General features: G+C 37.7%; 2 protein-coding genes across 6 annotated transcripts in view; one reads left to right on the top strand and one right to left on the bottom strand.

The window, feature by feature from the left end:
• Positions 1 to 305: 305 nt before the first annotated feature.
• POLR3F (RNA polymerase III subunit F) lies at positions 306 to 17,307 on the bottom strand. Its single transcript, XM_072634540.1, has 9 exons — positions 17,147 to 17,307; positions 12,218 to 12,335; positions 11,170 to 11,237; positions 10,969 to 11,036; positions 9,152 to 9,264; positions 8,296 to 8,439; positions 7,978 to 8,085; positions 5,095 to 5,286; positions 306 to 1,704 (listed from the first exon to the last, which is right to left on the bottom strand). The coding sequence occupies exons 1-9, from the start codon at positions 17,206 to 17,208 to the stop codon at positions 1,627 to 1,629; spliced, it is 951 nt and encodes a 316-aa protein (XP_072490641.1). The 5' UTR covers positions 17,209 to 17,307; the 3' UTR covers positions 306 to 1,626.
• A 278-nt stretch (positions 17,308 to 17,585) lies between these two features.
• Positions 17,586 to 27,698, top strand: part of DZANK1 (double zinc ribbon and ankyrin repeat domains 1) — a 136,169-nt gene continuing 126,056 nt past the window's right edge. For 3 of the 5 annotated variants that reach the window (XM_072634537.1, XM_072634535.1, XM_072634538.1), the window contains exons 1-2: positions 17,587 to 17,683; positions 22,375 to 22,498. In XM_072634537.1, the coding sequence (XP_072490638.1) occupies positions 22,390 to 22,498 (109 nt within the window). In that variant the 5' untranslated portion in view covers positions 17,587 to 17,683; positions 22,375 to 22,389. Of the gene's footprint in view, positions 17,684 to 22,374; positions 22,499 to 27,698 lie in introns of all 5 variants that reach the window. The other 2 variants (XM_072634536.1, XM_072634539.1) reach the window with 2 other exon arrangements.

Below are 27,698 nucleotides of genomic sequence, written 5' to 3'. Positions count from 1 at the left end.
ATCTAGCACAGGATGAACCCATAAGGAAAGAGTGCAATCAGAGGGAATTTACACCTTGATGAAATCAGAGTCATCAACATATACATCACTTTAAATAACACCGAAGGAGGGGCAAAAAAGAATATTAAATACACAAAATTATTCAACCTGTACTGAGGAAAGACCAAGTTTATTTTCTACCCCTTTAAAGCTCAAAATGCAATATTTCCAAGGGCAATTATGATCTGTCATTAAATAAGAATGATGGGCAACAATGGAACTGAGTCACTGAGTTAAGCCTAGGATACTATGAAATGAAACAAGTGTTTCAAATGAAATTAATTATTTTATTAAACAAAGATAGTAATTAACATCTTTACATTGAAAAAACATATACCCTTGGTAATTGTCATTATTTTGGCTTGAAGTTTTCTCACTTCTGTTAAACTACTTCTCTGCCCCAGTTCAACAACAGGATGGCCTGAAAAGACCAATGCTAGCAGTCACTATGGCAGGGAAATGAGGACCTTACTATCACTTGCCTCAGTCCACCAACGAGCACCTAATGAATTAGCTTTGGGGAACTTAATCCTAAATGTAGTTCCCAAGCTCCCACCAAGCAATGGATATCCACTTTCAATAGGATCCTGACCTACCTCTAGCACCATCCCCCCACACCCATCTTGGCTGGTGGAGGTATCCCAGACACTCCACTTTAACCCTTGGTCTCACCCAACTACTCCTTTCCCACCAGTCATTGGTTGAAGACTGTTTGCCTTGCCATTGCTCCCCAAGGTCCACAGAGCCTTACCATCTGCCCTGCTGTTTTGTCAGCTTGACTCATGGTCTTTTCATTGGCCATAAAGCTGAATTCTCCCTTATATGTCATCTACTCAAATTACAATGTGAGTTCCTTGAAGGCTGGAACCATCTCCATTTTCCTTTTGTGTCTTCAGAATCAAGCACTGTTCTTGCCAAACAGTAAGTACTTTTCAAATGTTTTTCCATTCCATTATGTGAGAATAGAGTGCCTGGGAAGAATAACGCCTAACCTTCACATATCCACCTACTCTGCATTCGCTGTCCTCATTGTTGCTGCTTTTACTACCTTTAAGCTTTTTCATCTGGAAGCTTTCAACTTCTTGCTCAATTGATGAAGGGAAAATGATAATAGCTGTAATGAACCAGACATAATGCTTTATCACAACATCTGCATTAGCTAAAAATTCCTTGCCTCTAGCAGCAATATAGGAAGCGGAAATTTCAAGTTCCCTTTATTACCTCTGTCCTTGGCAAATGTAAGAATTATCTTGTAGTTTATTTTCCTCTTAACAGCCATTCAAAAATAATCCCTCTTGACAGCTTAGTAGATGAATTCCTTATATTTTCATGATCCTTTATTAGCAGGAGGAATAGTTTCGCTATTAATCTCTACTAGCTGCCTCACATACTTTTGGCCCACTCAGCAAAATATATAAAAAATTTTAATCTTCATAAGTACAAATATGTTCTTCACAGTAAGAAGTCTTTTAGTGAAGTTTGCTTTTAACCAACTTCAATACTTCATGATAAATACATTCTTGGCTTTCAAAGTAATTTCATTTTCTTCCTGAATTTGTAAAATTTGAGTAGAATGTACACTTTGTATTAAAATTCTAGCCACTCTGTCATATATATACAATTCGATGGGGAAATTTCACCACCTTCATGGCAGTCATCAAAAACCTTTGAGAACAAAAAAAAAAGTTTCCAATTAAGCTTAAATTTTAAAAACCAATTTCAATACAGGCATAGATATCAATTATGTTATACCCCACTACAACAAAAATAAGTTTCTTAGGATTAACTTGATAGTCCAGTTATTTCAGGCAATATTCAAAATGAAATTCGTTGAGTTTTAAAGGAATTGGTACAGTGCTTAATAATGTATCATCACAGGATCTGACCTTCAATTACAAGGTGAATTTATTAGTAATTTCTAGAGTTTTTAATAAGCCACTAAAATTAAATGCTCATATTAATCATTTTATCTAGGGTGGTTGCATGGAATGGTATATAGTACTGGACTAGGTGTAAGGATGACCTTAGCTTAAATTCTGCCTATGGTACTTATTGGCTGTATTAACATGGGCAAATTATTTAACTCCTCTGTGGCCGAAGGCAATGCTTTAAGATAGGGGGTTATCAAAATTAGTTATCAAAAAAAATTTTTTTAAGTTCATATCCCCCAAAGTCTATCCAGATGACCTTGTAAGGCCACATGACTTGAGCTTTCTCAATTTCCTTATCTCTCTACCTTAACATTTCTGTCTTAATTCATTTACTCCTTTCCTTCATTTATATTCTCAATTCCTTCTTCCTTAAGACCATGCTTTTATTAATCATCTCTCCTTTCTTGCATTTTTAATCTCTCCCTCTTTATCAAATGTGCCTACCAATATATTCAGTTTTCTCCAATCCTACCCTTCCCCATTACACCTCCAATCCTCCCCCAAAAGGAGAGCAGACTAACTTTTCTACTTGTTGCCTCTATTTTTCCATCCTCTATAAATCCATGCAATAAGATTTTTATTGCTACTATTCTACTCAATGTGCTGCTTAGTTCAACAAAGACCTCCTGAGTTTTAGTCTAATAGCTTTATCTTTCTTATTCTTTCTGCAGCAGGTGAAATTTCAGAGCACGCCTTGAAATCCTCTACTCCACTTGCTTTTGTGTAATAGCACTCTTCTGGTTCTTATCCTATCTTTTGAGATGCTTCTTCTCGGACTGATTTACTGGCTCCTCTTCTCTCCTACATAACATGAACATTTCCTAAGGTTGTATTGTCTGCTCATGCTTATTCCTATACATTGACCTTGGCAATCTTATTTAATCTTAGAGCTGCAGCTACTGCCTCTATTTAGGTGATCTTCCAATCTCTATCTCCAGTTCTAATCTCTCTCCTGAACACTAGGATCTAAAGGCATGCTAAACATAGGATCAGATGTTGAGTTGGAAGCAGTCATCTAAGCAATCATCTAAGTCAACATTTTACAGATGAAGGCACAGACCCAGAAAGAAAGTGATTTCCCTAAGGTCAGACAGGTAGTAAATGGCAAATATTTTAACATCACAATACTGAAGTTCTCTTTCTTTCTCATTTAAGCTGGAAAATCTTGAGGTCCTTCCATTCTTTTCTTTCTTATCCTTCAAATACTATCAGTTCTTAAGAGCTATTGAACATACATCTTTCCCTGATTTATAACCACCTTCCCAGTATTTAGCTGTGGTCTCTTTTATCTTACCACTGCACCATTAACAGTATAATGGAAAAGCACTGAAATGTGTGGAAGCCCTAGGTTTGAATCCTGACTCTGAAATTGACTAGCTGGGGTGATTTTGGGCAAATCACTCAATCTCTATGAGCCTGAATTTTCTCATCTGTAAAAGGAGTTAATACCTATATTATTTACCTCAAAGAGCTATTGTGAAGATCAAATGAGCTACTTTATAATTTATTTATAAGTGCTTTGTAAATATTAAAGCCTTATATGAATGCCAGTTGTGATTACAAGACTTTTGTATGAGTGTCATAAATGATCTCTCTGCCTCTACTGTGTTCCCCTCTCCTCCAATCTTTCTTTTATACTGTTACCAGATTAATCTTATCACTAGAAAGATTGGAATTTAAGAATATGTTGAAGGACCAACATGCATCAATTGATGCAGCTTTTTTTTTTATCCATAAAGCAAAGAAAATAGGGATAGTAGGATAAAGAATTTTGTTTCAAAGTAAAATTATTTTGTGTGTGTGTCAATTAGTGTGCCTGGTCCTTCCAGTGTTACAGCAAAACTCTGATCATGTTATGAAACTGTTTACAAACATTTAGTGGTTGTTCATTTCCTACTAAATGAAGTCCAAACTTAGTATGGCACCGAACAGCACCTCAGTATCCTGAGATGCTAAATACAACTTAGCCTTAAACTATTTTTTCAGTCTAATTTCCTATTACTTCCCTAAGTATGACCTGCACTCTGGCCAAACCATATCATTAATCATGTTCTGAATCTGTCTTGTGGTTTTCCACTTGTGTACTTCTGGTCAGACTATCCCTTTGCCTAGAAAGCCTTGCTTAAACTTCCTCCCTTTGTTGAAATTTTACTCATCTTTAAATCTCCATTTTCAAATCACTGTCCTCAGAGGCTGAAATGATCTCTCTGTCATCCGGATCTGACAGCAATTTGTTTCTACTTCTTGTGCATTTTCAATATTTAGCCTTGTAGAGAGTTATTTGTATAAATGTAGTAAGAGCAGTGTGGATTGGGTTTATCCCCTGGTTCTGACACTTACTTAATGTCTGTGAGCTTATTTCCTCATTGATAAAAAGGAACAACAATACTTAGGTAATCCACCTTTCAGGGATGTGGTGAGGAATCATTTTGTAAACCATTAAATACTATATAAATGTGAGCTGTTTTCATATTGTCTTCCCCTACCACTAGTTTTAAGCTCCTTGAGGACAGAAGTATTATTCATCTTTGTACTGCCCATGATGCCTTGTATATATAGTGAGTATTTAATAAACATTTTTTCAAATAAATGAATATAAGCAGATTTATAAATATGAAAATTTTGTTACTAAACATTTTGTTTCTTCCTATTCTTGCAAGAATTTTTGCAAAAGAACACCTTTTTAATGCCAGAATGTTGTCAGTAATAAATTAATTTTACCTTTATTTATAGATGAGGAAATTGAGGCATAAAAAGCCCAGTTATATAAACAGCACTTCAACAGCAGGCTTTAATAAAAGACAAGCAGCTTAAGAACTATTTTCTAGAAAAAAAAGGTAAATATCCACTTGACAAAACTAATTTGCTTTGGAGCTAAGAATTTAAATTTTCTAACTCTCAGGGTCTGCAGTTAATCCTTGTTCTCATGATAAATATGACTGTGCATAAAAGACATGATTTGCTCAATAATTGGCCAATGAGGCCAAAAATTATGATAGAAAATTCACATGTGACAGCTAATGGTACCTATAACAGTGTTTAAAGTAGATAAGTTTTATTTTTCTTAGCTATTTATTATGTTCATTTTGAAATCAATTAAAAAATATAAAATAGCCTAACTTACCGGACAGAGTCCACAAGGTGCTCTGACTAAGCCAGTAGGCTGTATGATTGGACTAACAGCCCTATACAGTTTCATATGTCCATCAACACTGCCAACTGTACCTTCTTTGGCAGCAATGATAGTCATTTCCACTTTTCCATCATAAATAAGTGTGTTCAAAATTGTTTCAATATCTTCCATGGACAACTCTACCTAAAAAAAAAAAAAAAGGCAAAAAACATCCCTCATGATACTATCTACATACAACAAAATTGTCAGTTTCATACACAAGCTTCTTTTTTCAGGTTTTTAATATAAAAATTGTGCATATTTGTCACATGTATAACAAATAAAAGCAGTAAAAAATTATAAAAACTGAAATAATGGTTGACCATATGTCATTTTAAGGTTTATTAAGTAGTATTTTTATTTTGAGTTAAGTCAACAAATAGTTATTAAGTACTATTGTTATTAACAATGGAGCAGGAAAGGAGTAGGCAGCTCTGAAGAGATTTGGTGTACAGCACTGCATTTGCTCATCTGGGTCAGAACACTAGCAAACACCAAGACTGGTCTGATGAAAATGATGGGGAAATTCAGAAGCTGCTAAATGAAAAACGAGAACTCCACAGGATATACCAGCAAGATAGTTCATCCACCTCTAAGAAGGCAGCATTTAATTCCATCAAAAGCAAAGTACAAGCAAAGCTTAGAGAGAAGCAGGATTCCTGGTTCAGTAAGAAGGCAGAAGAAATTCAGTTTCATGCTGATAGTAATAATCCAAAGTGCTTTTATGATTACCTGAGAGCTATTTATGGACCAAAAACCTATGGTGCATCACAACTACTCAGTGCTGATGGAGCCACACTGATTAGTGATAAGGACATGATCCTAGAGAGATGGGCTGAACACTTCCATAGTGTTCTCAACAGACCATAATCAATCAATGCTGAGGCCATTGACTGTTTTAAGCACCAACTACATTCTGGGCAGAAACAGTACAGATAGGTAAATACAAAATATATGCAAACTAAATACAAAGCAATTTTGTTGGGGTAGAGGAGAAGTGAAAATACCTAGAGGGATTAGTCAAGGCTCTACACAGGAGGCAGCACTTAAGCCCTAGTTTGTAACTCCTAGGTTACAAAAGCAGAGGTTATAAAGGAGAACATTACTAGACTGAGTATTAGGAAGAACCTTAGAGGTTATCTCTACCCCCTGCTCTTTAACTTATAAAGAAACTGATGCCCACAGAGGTTAAATGACTTGCCCAAGGTCACATATAGAATAAGCACCAGAGGGAGGATTTGAACCCAAGTCCTGGGACTACAGGAGCTGTGATCTTTCTGCTATCCTATGCTGCTTCTTTTTGCTAAATCTGAGGTATCTATGAGACATCCAGGTTTAAATGTCCCATAGGCAATTGGAGCTGGGGCTAGATGACGGCTGGCTGGAGACAGGGATTTGGGAGTTATTTACATAGATGTAATAACCGAATCCATGAGAGCTGATGAGATTACCAACAGAGTACAGAACGAAAAAGGCAGGGCACAGGAAAAAGCCCTTGGGTACACAGATTCAGAGGTAGGACATGCATGATGATTCTGTAAAGGAAACGGAAAAGGACTAGACAGCTAAGAGTGAGAAAAATCGGGAGGAAGCAGTCATGAAAACACAGGAAAGAAAGATTATCCTGCACATGGGGTAGCAGCATCAAATACTACAGAGAACTCAAGAAAAATGAGGACTGAAAAAATGACATTGGATTTAGCAACTAATGAGAATATGCCTTTCAGCATCTACAACTATCAACGTGTCACAATTAGTTAGTGAAATGAGGAAAGCACCAACCTGCTATACAGTGTATGAAGGAGGTAAAGTAAAGATAGGTAAAAATAAGTGGATTGAACTAGATGGTCTCACAGCCTCTTTCAGGTCTAAACCCACAATCCCAAAGGTGTATACAGAGTCAGCACATGGCCCAGTGCTTACAACAGAACCCAACTAATTCACATTTCCAGTCCAATTAACCAAAATATTTGCTAAAATATTCATTCTTCCAAGTTAGAAATCTAAGTCTTTCACAGAAAAAAGAATTACTTCTAAAACTAAGAACTGCTTGATAAAAGAGAAAGTGCCTTTGTTATACATTCCATGTAATAGGTGGCAGAGGGTGGCAATACAGAATGCTGGGTCTAGAGTTAGGAAGGCCTGAGTTCAAATGTAGCCTCAGACACTAGCTGGGTCGCCCTGGACAAGCCACTTAACCACCGCCTGCTTAAGTTTCCTCAATTGTAAAACGGGGACAAAGGCATTTACCTCCCAGGGTTGTTGTGAGGATCAAATGAAATAATATATATAAAGCATCCTTCTTTCCTTTCTTCATTTCTCCATTCTCTTCAACTAGTCTGAGGCTTTGCAAATCCTCATGCCAGCCTGGAAAGGCACCAAGCCATTTTGTTTATCTGCAGTCTTCTCTGTGCCACCCCTCTCCAGTCTGGGCTCAGGTTTCATTTTCTGGGACACAAGGTACTGCCCTGTCTGACCGGACAAACCTGGCCAGATGTGCTCAGCTCCCTCTTTCATCCTTTATCAAAGAATGTTTTTCAAGATCCTTATTTAGAACCTGGATCTTAATCTGATTTAGCTCTATGTCAACATGCTGCTCATTCCCCTTTTTATTTTCTTAAAAGTGAAAGAATTCATCTAGCTCTCAAATTCTGAAAGGAACTTGTTAAATACTTACTTAAGTTCACATTCTTAGTTCTGGTAATAGCTGAAGTAATACAATTCCACCCTTTGGACAAAAGTTTAGAGCGACTGCAAAGCAGTAGGACTGATGAAGAACACTTCCTATGAGCTAAAAATGTGATGAAGCCAAAAGGTTAGAAACATGATACTGACCTTACTAATGCCTAGTTCACAAATATATTTCCATACTTCATGAGATGAGGCAAATGAACTGTTTCTTTGTATCATGGGGTTCTGTTTGCTTTCTCTAGCCGTTTCTGCCTGAAAGAGTTAAGGGAAAATTTCAGTTAGGAGGAATGTTAATGTTTTTTTTTAATCCACAATTTATACAACACTGCCAAACTAAAGAAATTATGTTAAACAAATATTTATATTTATAACCCAGTCTAGCATCTTTGATTTCTAAACAATGTTACTTAAAAGGATTACATATGTACAAAAAAAAGATTATTGCAGTAATACTTGTCTTACCTTGCTTTGTAAGAATTTAAAACACTGTTGGTTTAGCACTTCTACAAATTCAGATTCAAAATCTTGGTCACTATACCAAGCTCCACCAGTTACTGACCTATCAGGCTGTAAATTATACAGCATATAAACCTTCTTCTTTGAGGCCTGTGAGGAAATATGCAAAGCTTATTTTACTAGTTTGACAAATATAATTGTTTTCCGAAACCCTAAAGATTATTATTCTAATCCATAAAAAGATGTATGGAGAGGAAGGCAATACTCTAAAACAGAGAAAGACTATAGCATAATCTTTAATCTGTGAATACAGTCCAAATACCAAAAAGCCAGTTTTTCATTGTCTCAATATGCATATACTGGTAAATAGCTCAGTCTCTGAAAATCAGTTTCAAGTTTTAACCAAACTTATGTAAAATGAGTTACTTAGACATACATGTCTGAAGGGTCAGCATTAAAAGTTACTACTCAAACTACCTCCATTGTAATGCAGAGAGCTTATCAGTGTGATGGGGTTAGGGGAAAGAAATAGGAGAAATATCAATAAATTAGAGTTAAGGTGCTAAAGTGGAAATTATGTCTACCATTGGATAACTACCTGAGAAATGATCAATACCACTAAGCAACAATTCTTGCCTTAAAGAGTACCGTGGCTTTAAAATTTCTTTTGTGCCATGCCACAGCAAGAAGATATAATAGGACTATATCTGAAAGGAATTTTGAATCTACCAAACAAAATATAATTTTTTAAAGCTTCACATTTCTGATTACCAAGTACTTTATGCTAAGGAGAGCAGTCAAGAATAGCATAACTTTCATGCGTATATTTTGAAGAGCGAAAAGAGGAAAAAAAATTACTTACTGCTACAGATTTAACTGCTTTGATGAGCTTTTTACTCTCCAAATTCTTTAGTATTTTGTTGATTTCTGTTAATGGCAAGTTACTTTTATATCGAATATCTCTGCTCCAGATACCTAAAAAAAGTTTAAATAGCTGAACTCCTCAAAATAGTTCATGTCAAACAAATGACACATACCTGATTTGTGTTTATATGCTAACTATTTTGTTACAATTCCCAGACTGGCTAGGATAACAAAATATATAAACAAATGTATGTAATACTATAGTCACTCACTGGTTTCTAACCGTACTTAGATTGTAAAAAGAAAATCAAGCCAGTCAATACACTATTTTCTAATTTTTAAAAAATCTCAAGTCCTACTAATTCAATTTTGTAAATTTTAAGTATCTAAAAAAGATTAAAAAGTTAAAAATAATATTTAATATATCTATTTTCTCCCTAGTCATCAGGATGGGGAAGATTAAGTAAACATTCCACCCTTACCTCAGCATGAAAAAGATTTTAAGGAAAGATTTCAGTGAGAAAAGCTAGTGTATGTGCCAACATATGAGAGGGAAAAAACTAGAGAGAAAAAAAGGAAGAAAGCACAAAGTGACATGTAAAATTATTGAAAAGTAGTATTTTTATTAAAAATTTCTCTTCCTTTTAAATTTAGAATTGAACTTCCTTTTAAGTACCTCTGAGAAGAAAGGCTATATAGCCCTCATATAGGTCTCTTGGTAGAAATGAAGGTGCTAGATTTCTTGGCTAAGCTTACTGAAGACCCAAAGAAAGTAAAAGGGAAATGAATAAGAAGAGTAGTTGCTAGCTAACAGAGACAGGAATGAGATCTTACTTAATCTGCCTTCTCTTATTCTATATAGAACCAGGTAAGCAGTTTGTTTTCATGCTCATAGGTACTTTAATTTAACCTTTTGCCCTAGATGACAAAAACACGTTATCTGTTGCAAATTATTGGAAAAGTGTTGGAAAGCTGTCTGCCTCCAACAATGAAACTAACTAATGTTCCCAAAGTTCTCTATAAACCTATCCTAGCAATCATGACAGTTTCAAAACAGAAAACTGGTATAAATATTGGTAAAGAACTACATGGAGAAGATATTTTTCTTGATTTTCTCTCCTAAATAGGGAGATTAGGGGAATACACAAGTGTACCATATTTTTGTGTGTGTATGTAGTCCTACACACATACATGTGTGTACAGCATATATAAATTATACATATACAGAATTGTATTTTATTGGCTTAGAAAACTATAGATTGAAATGAACTGAGGAAACAAATTTTAAATCTAAAATTGCTTACTGGAATTTTCTGGACTGTTGTTTCATTGGTATAAACTCCCTCTACTAACTCAGCAATACCTGCTCTGCAACTTGAACAGATAGATGCCCAAGCTCTGAAGATCAGGTGACTTTTTCCAGGGTCACAGAGCCCCTATGAGTTAGAGGCAGGACTTGAACTCAAGAGTCTTCCTGACTATGAAGACACTGTTCCAAGCTGTTTATTGAATTGTCAGGCTAAAGTTACCATTCTTTTTTTTTATTTTCCAAATTTATTTATTTGTTTTCAATTTTCAACAATCACTTCCATAAGTTTTAAATTTTCACCCCCTTCCTCTCCACACAGCATGCAATCTTTACCATTTACTTTACAAACAATTTCATTACAGTTGATAATATATAAAATCAAAGTTACAATTTCAAATGGTATCACACTTTTCCAAGCATCAATATAGAATCCAAAGAGTACTTTCTACCACATACTAAATACTATATACTAAAATACAAATATTTTAGACATGATTCTTCAATACCTTTGTTTCCAGCATCTTCTATGATTTGGTACACTAGCTTCTCTTGGTTATCTGATCCCTTCATTTTACTGGAAAATAATGTTATTAGAAAGCAAAAAAAGTTAGAATATTATTTCTGAAGTTTATCCTTGGTTTTGAAAATATTTATGGATTAAAATATTATATTGTTACATTTACTTATTTACAAATATAAGAACTTACCCAGTATTTTGAGATTCTTTTATTCTATACAGAAGACCTGTATTGCTCCTTAAGAGATCCAACTGTCCCTATAGTTGTTTTTATAGAAAACAGTTAATTATTTGAGACACTGAATTTGATAAAGGATTTCAAAATACTTAATTATAATAGTTTTCTCTAACACAAACACTCAAATACATACTCTGCCTTCTCATTTAATCATGAACCCCTAGTTTGAATCAACTAGCCTTCATGAAGAATCTTGTCCAGGTAGGGTTTGGACTAGGTAGCCTTTGCGATATCTTTCTGTGTTACAATTCTGTGAATTACCCATAACAATAAAAGGTACATTCAATTATGTTCCCACTAATTATTGAAAAAACTTTAAAAAATTGTGAGCAACTCCCCTAAGTAATAAAATATGCACATTCAGCATATATAAGCATGGATGTTCTGTAATCAAATAAAACTTGCAATACTTATAATTAATTTAATATCAGGAGAGACCTGGATTTAAATCTAAGCTCTAACATTTATTGCTTATATGACTGAGCAATTCATTGAACCTCTTGGAGTCTCAATTTCATCATCTATAAAACTGGGACAAAAAGAATTCGACCAACTACCTCACAGTGTTGTTGTGAGGAAAGGGCTTTGTAAACCCAATAGCACTATGGAAATGTTAATTATTGTTATGAATTATCTGACCCACAATGATATGAATTGTTACTATGTTGTGCTATAATTAGACATAGATGGGAAATACTTCAAGTAATTGTGCCAATATGATTTTTACATAATTAAACCATGCATTCCCAGGGTTAGCTGCTAAAATTCAAATATGAACAGAGCAGGACTTTTTGAAGACATCCAGGTCTGCCACCTAGTCAACCAGGACTTCCTACTTCTCCAGCAAGGTGTCAATTATTCTATAGGCACACTTGAATCCAGGCACTAAAAACCAGGCATTTTAAGAGAATAGTTTCAGCCAGCACCTTCACCAAAGCTAGTGAAGCCAATACTGTCAATCAATAAATACTTAAATCTAAAAAATTAGATTTTACCTTACCATAGATAAGAGTCTGTTGATGGCCATTGCCCTCTGTTGAGCTTCTATATGAGGCATCTCATTCTGAATAACTTGGTCTGTGATCCCATGAGGGAACTGATGACATAATTCTATAATCCTATGAACAAAAATAACAATAATATTTTATACAACCCTTTTCAAGGAGTAAAGAGGCTAGCATTGTGAAATAATGTTTCATCTTTTCCACATTTGACAGATAATTGTTATGATTGATTTTGCACACTCTTTACTAAATTTGAGTTTTAAATTAGAGTAAAACTTATATTAGAACATTTGGAGGGAAACTTAAAGTTGTAGATTTAAAGTCCCATCTAAAATACTACTTTCTACAGGAAGCCTTTCTCACCCCTTGTAATTCTAGTGTCCCTTGATTATTTCTAATTTATCCCACTATAGCTTGTTTATACTTAGTTACTTGCACGTTTTTCCATTAGATTGTGAAATCTTTGAAAGGAGGGACCATCTTTTACTTTTCTTTGTCTTCCCAGTACTTAGCACAGTGTCTGTCATATTTATAGACTGACTATGCCTTAAGATGGAGCATGAAATATTCAAGACCTAAAACAAAAAACTTGGAATTTCCTGTTTCATAAATTTGTTATTGACATTTCTGAAGATAATATCATTGTTTCACCTCACCATTATGTTCTTCTCTAGCCTCTACTACCAAATAAAACTCCCTGTAGAATATTCCCCAATCACTGGACAGTTTGTGTTGAGTTCTGAGCTTCTTTCAGGCAGGGAACAGATTTATTTCTGTATCCCTGCCAGAATCCAGCATAAGTACTTTCCCTGACACAGTGCTCTCAGAATGTTTGCTGACTAGAATTAAACTGTGCAAAGAATCTAGCTTATAATCAGCTACAATCCTAGAGTTGCTGAATGGTGCTGGAGGAAATTCACTCAACCATGCTAACTGGGTTTACTGTAAATTTATGATACCAAATCTCAATTGAGCTCTAACCACAGCAAGGCAATCCTTTTATTCTTCCCTAAATGATTCTCTATCACACTTCCCAAAGTAGTTAAACCAAATCTTTTCCTCTCAAGCCTTCCATCCCACCCCTTCCTGACTCTCTCAAAAAAGGACCTCTTCTCACACTTTACTGAGAAAATAGAAGCCATTTGATATGATTCCTCCTTCTTCCCTATTCTATATCTCAAAAACCTTTTGATATCACTCCTCATTTTCTCCTTTACTATGGTCTCAGAAGAGGTAGCCTTTATCTTCATCAATGCCAAGAACTTTACCTGTCCCCTTTATATCATCCCCATCCATCTCCTCCAGCACACTGCTCATACAATCACCCCACCCCCCTTCAATCTCTCGCTGTCTAATGGTTCCTTGCCTGTTGCCTCCAAACACATCTTATTCTTTCTCCTCTATCCTTAAGAAGCTATCTAAACTAGTTTCCTCCACTTTCTCATTCTTGCTCTTGCTCAACCTTACCACGCAATCAAAACTGCTTTCCAAAGTTAACAATGATTCTATTTTCATTTGTGAAAAATGCAGTGCTATCTTCTGTTTTATAATATGCCTCCTCCCTGATTTGCCACCCACTTCCTTTATTTTGGGGTATACTGGAGCTCTTTTTGAAATGTTGACCTCCTTTAGGTATGTGCCTGGCCTTGTTATCTCTGCTCCAAGTATGTATGTCATATGGACCAATGCCATTTTCCCAGTTGTCTGCCTTTGTGATCTTGGCATTATTCTGGACGCTTCACTTTTCTACATGTCTAATCTGTTACCAAAAGATAGGTTGGCTTCAACCTATCTTTTCAGCATCATTAGACATTACTCTCCTTCAAGTCTTTTGTGTTTTAGCCAAACTAGCCTTTTCTATGTTCCTCAGTTTTCCTCCTATCCAATCTCCTTTTCTGTATCCATGTCCCTTCCCCTTATTATGGGTGGACTCCAAGACTGTCCTTTCTTTCTGCTTTCACTCAATGCCCTCATTAACCACTATGTATTCAATTATCACTATAAAGATTATTCCCAGACTATCTAGCCCTAGTCTCTCTTCTTAGCTCCAGTAAATCATTTACCAAATTTCTATTATATGTCAGGCACTGGTTTAGGCAATGAGAAAATAAAAAATCAAAGTTTTTACTCTCAAAGAAGGAACTTAAATTCTATTTCATCACCTATTGCCCACTGGAACTTTCAAACTGTATATACAATAAGCATTTCAATACTTCCCAAATTCAACTCTCTATTTAACTTTCCTGTTTTTGATACGGGCACAATCATACATCCAGTCACTCAAATTCATAAACTGAGAATCATCCTCCGTCACTCTCTCTCTTCTTACATATAAAATCAATTACTTTCTCATTCTCCCTCATCCCACAGCTACTATATCCAATCAAGTCTTGTCAATTCTTTCACTAAAACATCTTTTATATCTGTCCCCTTCTATACACCCAAACCATAGTTCAGGCTCTGATCATCTCTTGCCTGGACTACTGAAACAATTAATCTAGCCTCTGATGTTTACCAGCTATGTGATCCTGGGCAAATTACTTAAACTCTCCCTGTCTCAGTTTCCTCATTTATAAAATGGAGATATGAATAGCTGTGAGGATCAAAGCCGTAAAGCACTATATAAATGCTAACCATTGTTGTAATTTCCTTTTGTCTCGGATTTCTCCCTCTTTTCAGTTCTCTACACAGCTAAAACACAAATCTGACCACATCCCTCCCCTGCTCAAGAAGCTTTAGTGGCTCTCTACAATCTATGGAATAAAATACAAACTCCTTTGTTTGACATTTAAAGGCCTTCACAGCCTGGTCCCAACATACCTTTTCATAAATATTACCCTTTATTCCTTTCTACCACAGTATCATCTTAACTCCTCACTTTTTCTCGGTCCTCATAGCCACTGAGTTGTTAAATCCTGTTAATCTAACTTTTAAAATATCTCTTAGGTGTCCTTCTCTCCTGACACTTCCAAAATCCTCTTGCAGGCCCTCATCACCTCATCCATAGATTATGAAAATAGCTACTGGTAGGCCTTAACAAGTATCTCCCCACTCCAGTTTATCCTCCGTTCAGCTATCAAACTATATTCCTGAAGTGCAAGTCTGACCATGTTACTTCCCTACTTAATAAACTCCAGTGGTTCCTAAATACCTCCAGGATCAAATATAAAATCCTCTGTTTGGGTTCAAAGTCCTTTATAACCTTCCCCTGACACACACACCTTTCCAGTCTTCTTCCCCTGTACATTCTTCTCACAATATATACTCTACAACCCAGTGATAGTGATCTTCTTGCTTTTCCTCACACATCCTCACACAAATTCTAACTCCAGTCATTTTCACTGGCTGTCCTCGATGCCTGGAAGGCTCTTCTTCCTATTTCTGCCTCCCTGCTTCCCTTTCACTTTCTTCAAGAAGCTTTCTTGATCCTCATTAATCTTAGTGCCATCCCTCTGAGATTATCTCCATTTTACCCTGCATATATTTTGTTTGCATAATGTTTCAGACTACAAGTTTCTTGAGAGAAGACGGGTTTTTTTGCCTTTCTTTGTATCTCCTAGAACAGTGCCTGACACATAGTAGCCACTTAATGATGCTTGCTGATTTGACCTTCTTAATAAAATCTCCTTCCTCCAAACTGTTTAGTGAATGAACAAAAAAAGCACTTATTAGGCATTTCCTATGTATTATGTGCTTCACTGAGTACTGAGAATACAAAGATCAAAGAGAAATAATTCAAATCCTCAAAGAACATCCATTCTAATAGGAAGAAACAAAGCATATATGAGAGTGGAGGTTAGGTAAGAACAGTTTGGCCCAGAAGTACAAGAGTAGTGAGGGTATTAACTGGACTCTTAAAATGAGATTGTCTTTCCAAAAGCAATTAAAGTATTGATCTGATTGCTGTTCCTAGAGTAAGAGGTAGGAAGAGTGCACGATGGAAAGCAAAGGGCAGCAGCATGAATGGAAGATTAATAGGGAGAAAGTACGGTCAGGGGCATGGGGTCAACTAAATACGATGAGCTTTCACCAGTCAGGGCATTAAGGACCAAAGGTAATAGTTCCAAGTGTCTTTCCTCTCCATATATGTATTTTGTATGTGCTTATATACGTATACGTTGTTTCCCTCCATAGAAGCATAGTTGAAACTGTTTCACTTCTGTCCTTGTATCCCCAGCTCTTAGGTGGGGAATTGACAGGTATGTTTACTGACAGAATAATTAATAAAACGTTATGAATGTCCTTAGGTTACAGTAAAGACCTTTACCTAAGCCCTGTGACGCTTATCTTTTTAAATATATTGATAATCACACAGCAACATAATTATAATTTTGTAATAACTATATAACTTTGTAATCCTATGTTATTTTGTTTTATCCGTTTAAAAAAATAACATTTTAAGAAGAGATTCACAGGTTTGACAGAAAAAAAATTTAAGAATCCCTGGGTAGAGCCTGAGGTCTTAGGTTCCATTCTGCATTCCTTAACTCTGATACTTCCTCACACTAGACCACAGACATAGTCCAATTATCACCACTAGTAGAATGATTTTCAAAGCACGTTTTTACGTCATTTCATGAATGAATGAAAAAGCCTTGAAGCACTTACTATGCGCCCAGCACTGTCACCTCAGTCTACACGTGTAGCTTTAGTTAACTATCTAGACTGTAACAAAAACAAGCTAAGTGATTTAGAGTTCGTTTGCAAACTTCCCGAAATCAATTCGAATTGACCCAGACACAAAGACTGGTAAAGGTTAGGAGGGGCCGAAGCCCTCGGGACAGTCTCTCTCACCCCTCCCCAGGACCTTTCACTCCCCAAGACCCCACGCGAATCCCAAGGAGGAGGGCCCGGGAGGAGGCGGGGGGCTGGTGGAGAGGAGAACGCAAACTATAGATCATTCATTCCCAGCGTCTCCTTTTTACCTGTTTTCTATTTCCACTGGGTCTGCATCAGGCGGCTGTGCCTTCACTTTTACCTCAGCCATGATTCAGCCGGGGGTGAGAAAGCAGGAGCTAGCTCGAACCTCCAGCAGCCTCCCCCGGGCCTCCGCCCCCACCTGGGCAGAAAGGGGCCTTTTTCTCTGAGTCGCATCTCAGCCAAGGACCCTCTTTGAGCTGTCTAAGTCACGCCGGTCCCGTTTGACAATTGGGTGCTGCGTGGTTCGTGCACAGAGTTAACTATTTAAAGTATTTCTCCACACATTCAACGGACTCATTGCTTTCCTTGTCCCCTTAGGCTCTCCTCTTCAATATTTCCCTTCCATAGATCAGGCGAATATTGAAACGCCTAAGACGCTTCTTGAGTTAGAGGTAGGAAGAGAACTAGCAGGATTCTCTGAACGGCTTGGAAGGGGCGGAGCCAGTTGCTAGGAAGCTAGATTTGAACCAATCAAAATAGTCTCCTCGGTTTTGGCTGGTGCTGAAGCGTCTCTGGTAACTGGAGTCCTCAGGACCCGCCAGGTGAGGAGCGGCCGGAAACTGGGGTCAGTCTAGGCGGGCACAGGACACCCCAGGGGAGGACAGCAGGATGGCAACACCCGGGAAGCATCTGGTCTGAATGAATGGGGGGACCCCCTTACCTGGTGGGAACACCTGCGTTTGGGCATGACCTTGGGCATGACCACGACCGAGTTTGGCCCGCCGGCTTCGGGTGTCTGACCCCTATCCTTCCCGCGGCTCCCCGGACTTTCTCTGCGTCCCTGGGGCACATCCCCGAGCACCTGCGCGGACGGCCCCGGGATGCCTGCTGCTGCCAAGCTGGCGTGGGAGAGAGGAGGGCCCGCTGCTGGGGCCTCCGCAGCCGTGTAGAGCCGCCTGCCCGAGGCCCGTCCTGCGTGTGCTTCGGCGGGCGCTTTTAGACCTTTTGGGGGTTCCCCTCGCTCTCGAGGATTTCCCTGCAAAGTCACTGCTGCTGCAGAAAGCTTATGCACGTGTGTAATTGTGGGGAACAGTTTCCACCCCGTCTCCCCCCCCACAGTAGACATATATAAATATATATATTGTGGGGAGCAATTTTCCCCCTAAATCGTTGCTAATGCAGGAAGCTTTGTATATGTGTGTATAAATGTATGTGTGTGGATGTGTGTGTATACATATGTATATATATATATATATATATATATACACACCTCTGTACACATAGATGTGTGTTTGTGTATATAATTATGGGGAACAATTTCCCCACGAAATCACAGCTAATACAGCAAGCTTGTGTGTGTGTGTGTGTGTGTGTGTTTGTCCTTCTTTGCTGAAGAAGACCATGCCGTCAGAGAAATAATGACATGACTTGCACGTGACTTTGACACACATAACAGATGTATATATTTATATATGCACACATATAACTTGTGTATATGTATATACACACACATAGCAAGTGTATTTTGTTGTTGTTCAGGTGTTCAGTTATGTCGGACTTTACTGTGACTCCCATGTACTTTGTGGTATTTTCTTGGCAAAAATACTGGAGTGGTTTGCCATAGGGAACTGAGGTAAACAGGGGTTGAGTGGCTTGCTCAGGGTCGCCCAGCTTGTCTGAGTGTCTGAGGCCGGATTTAAGCTCAGGTCTTTCTGACTCCTGCTCCAGTGCTTCATTGCACTACTAATACTTGTACCCTGACTGTTAAATATGGTATCTGCCTGAAGGGACAATGGAGGAGGCAAAGGCATAGCCAACAACACTAAAATATCTTTGTGGAGTTTTGGAGCCCAGATGTAAAGGCTTCATTTTTGGGAAAACCAGACTTGTTCATCATCCACCATTATGAGCTAGAGTGTTCGTTGCAGGTTAGTGTGTGGTGAGTGGTGTGTTTGTATAATATATGTGTGTGTGTGTGTTTTATTGTTGTTCAATCATTTTCAGTTGTGTATGACTTCATGACCCCATTTGGGGTTTTCTTGGCAAAAATACTGGAGTGATTTGCCATTTCTTTCTCTGGCTCATTTTACAGATGAGGAAATTGAGGCTGACAGGGTTAAGTGACTTGCCCCCAGGGTCCTCTAGCTAGTAATTGTCTGAGGCCAGATTTGAACTCAGGAAGAAGAGTCTTTCTGACTGCAGGTCTGGCACTCTATATACTGCACCGTCTAGCTGCCCTCTGTATATGTATATATGTGTATACATACATAAATACATACGTATGCACACACATATATCACAGCTACTGCATATGTATAGATATATACGTATATAGTGTATATACGTATATATATGTGTATATAGAGAGAGTGTCTATATATGTGTGTATCATAGATAAGTATATACATATAGCTAGTGTATCTGAATAAATACATTTCATAGCAAAGTGTATATCCACATATATCATGGCAAGTGTATATGCTTATATATGTATATACATATCATAATGAGGTTAATTGAATGATATTTTACACCCAACCTGATAAAGAGGCAAAGAAGGTGCAAACACTGTGAGTTTCTTCCAAGGTGCTTCTAGAACAAGGGTTCTTAACCTAGAATCTAAAAACCCCTCCAAGGCACCCTCTAAGGATCCACAAATGGATTTCCTGGAGCCTGTGAATTTGGGTGGGAAAATAAATTACATCTTTATTTTTACCAACCTCTAACGGAAATGTATTGTGTACTTCAATTGTGAATGTAGACAACAATAATATTCTGAGAAGGGGTCCACAAGCTTCACTAGACAGCCAAAGGGATCCATGACACACAAAAAGTTAAGAACCTTTGTATTAGAAGGAAGAAAATATCTTGCTCCAAGTTTGTAGTTTTAATCTGAAGTGAGATATAATTCAGTCCTCGAAGGAAAAGGACATGTGTTGGAATATTTTCCACATTAGACCACATTTTGAATCATACAACTGACCAAGAGGTCTCTGTTTTTTGGTTAGTCATTACAGAAAAGGATTTGGTGAAGAGACTGAAATGTATACTTAAATGTGTATTCAATGCCTCCAATATTGTCTTCCACAAATATGTTAAGATCATACTAGATTTCTTTAATGTTTTTTTTATATCATAGGGAGGATGAGATTTGTGATTTCATTGGTATAAGGAACTTCTGGTGAAGACTATCCCTCTACCAGTGCATAGGATTCCTTTTTAGATTTAATACAATTAACCCAATATTTTGTTGCCCACCAGACCTAACAATAGGGAACAGAAACTATGGGCTGGTGAACTGTCAGGTAGAGTTGAGGAGAGAGGAACTAAGAAGATTGAGAACTTGTGTGGTGCATTAAGGTTTGCAAAGTGCAAAGTGTTATCTCATTTGATCTTCATAACAATCCTGTAAAGTAGGTACTATTATTATCTCCATTTAATGGATGATGAAACTGAAACTGAAAGATTTTAAGTGACTTTCCCAGAGTCACATAGCTAATCAAAGTCTGGAGTAGGACTCAAGCTCAGGTTTATCCACTGGACCGCCTAGCTGCCTCAGAAGGAACAGATCAATACTGTACAATAAAATACAATCAGTGCGTATAATACTAGCACTTTTAACACTGGCTCAGGCAGTGGAAAATGCTTTCTCACTTTTCCAGATAGATATCTTTGATCTACCACTGCTTTCCCATTCTATCTCATATATGTCAATTTTAAATGAATCTTATATGTATAAAAATATTAGAGGAAGAAATCCATCCATCTCTTAACCTCAAACCATACCCTGAAATCTATTTCTGTTGGCATAGTACTAATCAGACAACATGTATTTATTGCACCAGGCTCTGTGCTAGGCCTAGGGATATAGGCATAGATTAACACAAAAAGAAGAAAACAACCCCTCCCCTTAAGGAGCCCTTCTATTGAAAGAGTCAGCATGTATACATATCAATATAATAATAATAGCTAGCGTTTACGTTTAGTTTTAAAGTTTGTAAAGTGATTTACAAATTTTAACTCATTTGATCCTCACAACAAATTTTATCCCCATTTTATAGCCCAAGAAGTTTAAAAATGTAGAAATTAAATGATTTGACCAGGGTCATATAGCTAGTAAGCATCTAAGACGAGATATGAATTTAGGTTTATCCTGACTCCAGGTCTGGGGCTACAATGTATACAAAATAGTTGGTGGGGAAGAGGTGTTAGCACCTAGAAGAGTTAGAAAATGCTTCTTCTAGGAGGTTGTACTTGAACTGAGCTTTAAAAGAAGCTAGGGATTCTAAAGAGATAGAAGTGACATTCCAGACGTGGAGGGGAGGGGCATGTCTGTGCAAAGGTGTAAAAGAAGGAGATAAAATTTTGCATGCAGAGAATACCAAATAGACCTTTTGGGCTAGACTGTGTAATGAGATGGGAAAGGTAGAGTGAGATAGTGATTAATTCTCTAAGGTTAACTTGTATATGATCACAAAAAATCCAGGAAGAAGCTTATACTTTTAGTTAATTACAAAATAGCTCTTTAGAAAGTGGCCCTATTTAGCTAAAGAGATTTAGACATTATTTACATTTATCCTCAATACCTTATGGTGGAGGTGAGCGCTCTGGTTTGTCCCCCATTACTTATTTAGGAGAAAAGATTATGCTGTAGCCATTCCTAAATGTTCTCTTCAACTGCTGAAAGGCAGGAAGGGTAAGATCAAGATGGCACTGGTAGAAAGGAGACAGAAAGAGCTTCCTTCAAGGAGTTAGTCCTTCTAGGAAGCTCTGAAGAGTGTGATACAGATTTTTTGGTTGTCTGGATTGTTGGACTGGCAGAAACCTCGTGTGTGTGTGTGTGTGTGTGTGTGTGTGTGTGTGTGTGTGTGTGTGTGTAAGCCATATTTGTAGAAAATACAGGCTCAGAGATGTATTGGCTATAATGTGATAATTAACAAGTCATTTAACTTCTCAGTACCTCAAACAATTCTCTAATATTACAAATTTCAGATTGGTTGGATCTACATGGTGGAGGGAGTTTCATCATCAGGAGTTCCGTTCCCTACACCAATAAAATCAGTCAATAAACATTTATTAAGTACCTACTATGTGCCAGGTACAGTGCTGAAATCACTGGATTGGACCAAAGTTGTTTTTGTTTTTTTTTTTTAAGAAACATCCTTCCTCTATAGTTTTCTATTTAATTTAGAAAGAGTTGCTTCTTATTAGCAATTATATTCAAGTAACTGGGTAAAACTGTCAGGAGAGCATGCATTGTGTATTATTTACGGATGTGTCTTGTTTTCCTTAGGCTGTTACAGAGAAAATGACTGCTGGTTCAGTTTGTGTTCCTCAGATTATCCCATTAAGGGTCCCTTGTCCAGGAAAAAACAAACATGAAATAAATACCAATACTCTTATAGAAATGAAATCAGGTAAGAATTAAGAATGATTTAAATCATAGTTGATGATACAGTGCTTACCTGGCTTATAGTGTTTCTTTTCTGCAGTTTTAAAATCTACTTTTTTTATATGCCTTTATAAAAAGTCCCTAGAGCCCCTTCAAACTTTACCAGGGAGTTCATCATTTCAGGGAAGACCAGCATTTTTATATGAGAATAAAGCAAATACACATAGCTCCTTGGGGGCACTTCTAAATGACTGATAGACAAACTCTAACTGCTTAATGAAATGTGATTTTCTTATGTTGTAGAAAATATTGGTTTTCTGTTTACATAAATATAAAAACAAACAAATGTTATCATTTGGAAAGGGAAAAGATTGAGCCTGTTAAATTATGTATGTTTCTGCCTTCTGACCTGATGATTTTAGACTTTTGTATTTCATAGGATTCCATTTAGATCTGAAGGGGCCCTTGGAGAGACTAGCAATATAACCCACAACTTCATTTTATGGAGGAGGAAACTGGCCAATCAGTCAATAAGCATTTATTAAATAGCTACTCTTAGGCTGAGAACAAAACTCCAAATTGAAATAATTTGGAAATAAATTTATTAAGTCATCCAGTAGAGGAGAGAGCCAAAAAATAGGGTAGCCCGTCTCCCCCTTTCCCCCCCGTCTGTAGGTTATTCATAATATAGGATCCAAATAAAGAAGAAAGGAAATTAACTGATTGGCCAGCACAGAGGCAGTTTCCAAATAACACACATGGGTTGCTTCAAATGCATAACAGGAGAAAACTACTCACATTCCTTGTGGATCTGAGAGGGTTTCTGGTCAGCACAACCTAGGTCCTGAGTTAAGCATTAACCAAGTCTGATCTCTAAGCAAAGGTCTGGCTTCTCAGCTACACAAGGTTAGGTTAAAAAAAAATGTGATAATGTTTTCCCACACTACTATATGTCATGTGCAGTGGTAGATGCTGGAGATAAAAAGACAAAAATGAAACAGCCCTTGTTCTCAAAGAACTTGTAACCTATCTGGGGAAATATCACTTATATGTAAGTGTCAAGCTTATACAAAGTTAAGTGTAGACTAATGGTGGCATCAGGAAGGTCCTGGTATAGGAGGTAGCACTCAAACAAATCTCTAAGAGGTAGAGGTGAGGCAGGAAAGCATTCTACACATGGGAGACCTCCAGTGCAAAGTCAGGGAGGTAGGAGTTGGATTGTTCTGCGTGAGGAACAGTTAGTAGGTCAGTTTGACTGTAATAAGCCTAGAAGAATAAGCTATAGCCAAATTGTGATGACTTTGAAAAGTTAAGCAGAGGACTGTGTATTTTATTCCAGAGGCAATAGAGAGGAGCCACTGGAGCTTGTTGAGGAGAAGAATAACCTAGTCAGACTTACTTTGATGGATGTGGATGGATGGTGTGGAGGATAGGTAGAACCCTAAGGCAGAGAGGCCAATTAGGAGGCTATTACAGTAGTCCTGGTCAGAAGTGGAAAAAGGCCTTAATTAGGGGAGTGGCTGAATGAGTGGAGAGAAAGGGATAGATAGTAGAGAAGTAGTAAAAGTAGAATTGATAAACTTAGCATAGAATTTAATATTGGGGGTAATTTCAATTAATATTTGATGACTGTGACTGGGAACCCGGGTGACTTGGCAGTGCCCTTCATAGAAATAGGGAAATTAAGAAAAAGGTTTGGTTGAAAGGAAGGATAACAAGTTCCATTTTGGAAATGAAGAGTTTGAGATGCCTATGAGACATTTAGTTGGAGAAGTCCAGTAGGCAGTTATTGATGTGGGACTGAAGATTAAGAGAAGAGAATAGAAGAAATGCTGGAGGCAATAAATATGGACACTTTTTTCTAGTAGTTTGTGAAAAAGCAAAAAGAGAATAATATCTGAAGGAATAGCAGGGTCAAAAGAAGAAAACTTTTAAAGGATGTCAACATGTTTGTAAGAATCCATAGATAGGAAGATATTGAAGATTAGAGAGAAAAGGATTAATCCCATAGGCAGTCTGCTTTAAGAGGTAGATCAAGGATATTAAGTAGAGGAATTGTCTTTGCAGAGAAGGGCCACCTCTTCATCAGAGAGAAGCACAGAATCTCAGAGTTAGAAGAAACCTCTACCATCATCCCTAAACCCACTGTTTCCTGAGGCAGCCCATTTCACTTTTAGATACTGGTAATTGTTAGGACATTTTTTTCTTATGTGAAGATGACATTTTTATATGGAATCTATAATCTTTGCATACTGCTCCTAGTTCTGACCTCTGGAACTAAGAAGAACAAATCTAATATCTCTTCCAAATGACAGACCTTCAAATACTCGAAGATGTTTGTCATATCCCCACAAACTTCTCCTTTCGTTAGGCTAAACAACCCCAACTTATTCTGTTAGTTCTTAGATTCTTTCCCCTCACCATTCTGGTTGCTCTCTTGGGGGATGAAGCTTGTCAATGTCTTTTCTATAATGTATCATTCAGAGCTATTCAAAATACTCCAGATATGGTCTGACTTGAATAGAGTATATGTAGCAGGAGTATCACTTCCCTCATTTTAGACACTTTGTCTTTTTGGCAAAATTTTAGAAAGTATTACTAAGAAAATGATAAGAAATCTAGAAAATTCTAGAGATCTAGAAAAGTTCTGCCCGTTTTAGGAAAGGAGCTAGCCATGTAGCCAAGCTGCTTGATTTTAAAAGATTTGGAAGTTCAGAAGATCTTTCTTGAAGAGATACACCTTGATGAGGAATTATAAGCCCAAAGTAAATATGAAAAAAGTGTTAACCTCTTAACAGACATCATTGCTGACTGTGGGTATCCACAGCAATTGTTGGAAGTTTTACTTCAAACTCTTCTATTACCACTCAATCAATCAATAAGAATTAAGTACCTATTAAGTGCCAGGCACTGTGCTAAATGCTGGGGTTACAAAAAGAGGCAAAAGATAGCTCATGCCCTCAGGGAACTCATAATTTAATGGGAGAGATAACAAACAAAGGAATATTACACATATATGTTGTATACAGGATAAATAGGAAATAATTAAGAAGGGCTGGGAAAAGCTTCCTAGAGAGGATGGGATTTTAGATGGGACTTAAAGGAAAGCAGAGAAGCTGTTAGGTGGAGATGAGAAAGGAGAGTGTTCAGGCTTTGAGTATAGCCAGAGAAAATCCATAGAGTCAAGAGATGTGGTGTCCTATTCATGGAACAGCCAGGAGACCAGAATCAACTGGGTCAAAGAGTCTGTCAGGTAATAAGGTATAAGAAGACTGGAAAGGTAGAAGGGGGCTTGATTGTGAAGGGCTTTGAATGCCAAACAGAGGGTTCTGAATTTGATTCTGGGGGCAATTGATAGCCACACGAGTTAATATGGGGGGAGGGGGGGACATGGTTAGGCCTGCACTTTAGGGAAATCACTTTAGTGGCTGAATGGAGGATGTATTGAAGTTGGGGAGGGACTGGAGGCAGGCAGACCTACCAGCAGGTTATTGCTATAGTCCTGACATGAGGTGATAGGTATCTGTACCAGAGTGGTGGCATGTTAGAGGAGAAAAAGGAGAAAGGAAGAAGGGAAATATTTGAGAGGTGTTGCAGAAATAAAAGGCTTTGGGAGGGCAGAGCCAAGATGGCAGAGTAACAGCATGGATTTTCTAGAGCGCTGCCCCTAAACCCAGCCAAATATCTGTAAAAAATGACTCTGAACAAATTCTGGAGCTACAGAACTGCAGAATGACAGAGTGAAGCAAATCTCCAGCCCAACCCAACCTTGAAGGTCACTGGGAAGTGTCTATCATGCCACTCTGGGAACAGAGTGCAGTCCAGTGAGGGCCCTGAGTGCACAGAGGGGACCTGAACAGGCTTTGGGGAGACTGAATCTCTCATACCTGTGGTGGTTTCCAGACTTCATGACCCCAAAACACTGAGGACAAATTGGAGGTCAGTGGGAAAAGCCTGTGGAGGAGAATGGAGTGGTCTGACCCCCCAAGGCAGCTGAGGGGGGAGGGGGCAGAGGAACCCATGGTAGCCACAGCAGCAGCAGGGGCAGCTGCAACCACTGTTTCTGGAGCTCCTGGCCCACAGATTGTGGAGGATAGAGCAGCTGACAGTACACTCTCCACCCCCACTGGAAGCAGAGAACTGCCCTTGACAAAAAGCTCAGAAGTCAAGTAAATGGCTGGGGAAATGAGCAAAAACCTGAGAAAGAATCAGGCTATAGAATCTTACTTTGGTGACAAGGAAGACCAAAACATTCAAACAGAAGAAAACAAAGTCAAAGCTCCTCCATCAAAAGCCTCCAAAAAAAAAAAATATGAATTGGTCTCAGGCTGTGGAAACACTCAAAAAGGATTTTGAAAATCAAGAGAAGTAGAGCAAAAATTGGGAAGAGAAATGAGAGTGATGCAGGAAAATCATGAAAAATGAGTCAACTACTTGCTAAAGGAGACCCCCCAAAATGCTGAAGAAAATAGTACTTTAAAAAACAGACTAGCCCAAATGGCAAAAGAGATCCAATAAGCCAATGAGGAGAAGAATGCCCTAAAATGCAGAATTGGCCAGATGGAAAAGGAGATCCAAAAGCTCACTGAAGAAAATAATTCCTTAAAGATTAGAATGGAGCAGATGGAAGTTGATAACTTTATGAAAAATCAAGAAATTATAAAACAAAACCAAAAGAATGAAAAAAATAGAAGACAGTGTGAAATATCTCATTGGAAAAACAACTGACCTGGAAAATAGATCCAGGAGAGACAATTTAAAAATCATGGGGCTACCTGAAAGCAATGATCAAAAAAAGAGCCTAGACATCATCTTTCATGAAATTATTAAGAAAAACTGCCCTGATATTCTAGAACCAGAGGGTAAAATAAATATTGAAAGAATCTACCAATCACTTCCTGAAAGAGATCTGAAAAGAAAAACTCCTAGGAATATTGTAGCCAAATTCCAGAGTTCTCAGGTCAAAGAGAAAACATTCCAAGCAGCCAGAAAGAAACAATTTGAGTATTGTGGACATACAGTCAGGATAACACAAGTTCTAGCAGCTTCTACATAAAGGGATCACAGGGCTTGGAATATGATATTCTAGAAGTCAAAGGAGCTAGGATTAAAACTAAGAATCACCTACTCAGCAAAACTGAGTATAATACTTCAGGGGAAAAAATGGTCATTCAATGAAATAGAGGACTTTCAAGCATTCTTGATGAAAAGACCAGAACTGAATA

Source organism: Notamacropus eugenii, chromosome 1 (genome assembly GCF_028372415.1).
Source record: "Notamacropus eugenii isolate mMacEug1 chromosome 1, mMacEug1.pri_v2, whole genome shotgun sequence".
Classification (NCBI taxonomy): Eukaryota; Metazoa; Chordata; class Mammalia; order Diprotodontia; family Macropodidae; genus Notamacropus; species Notamacropus eugenii.
The sequence above is the reverse complement of the archived record's forward strand: the minus strand, read 5'-3'. Positions and strand labels throughout refer to the sequence as shown.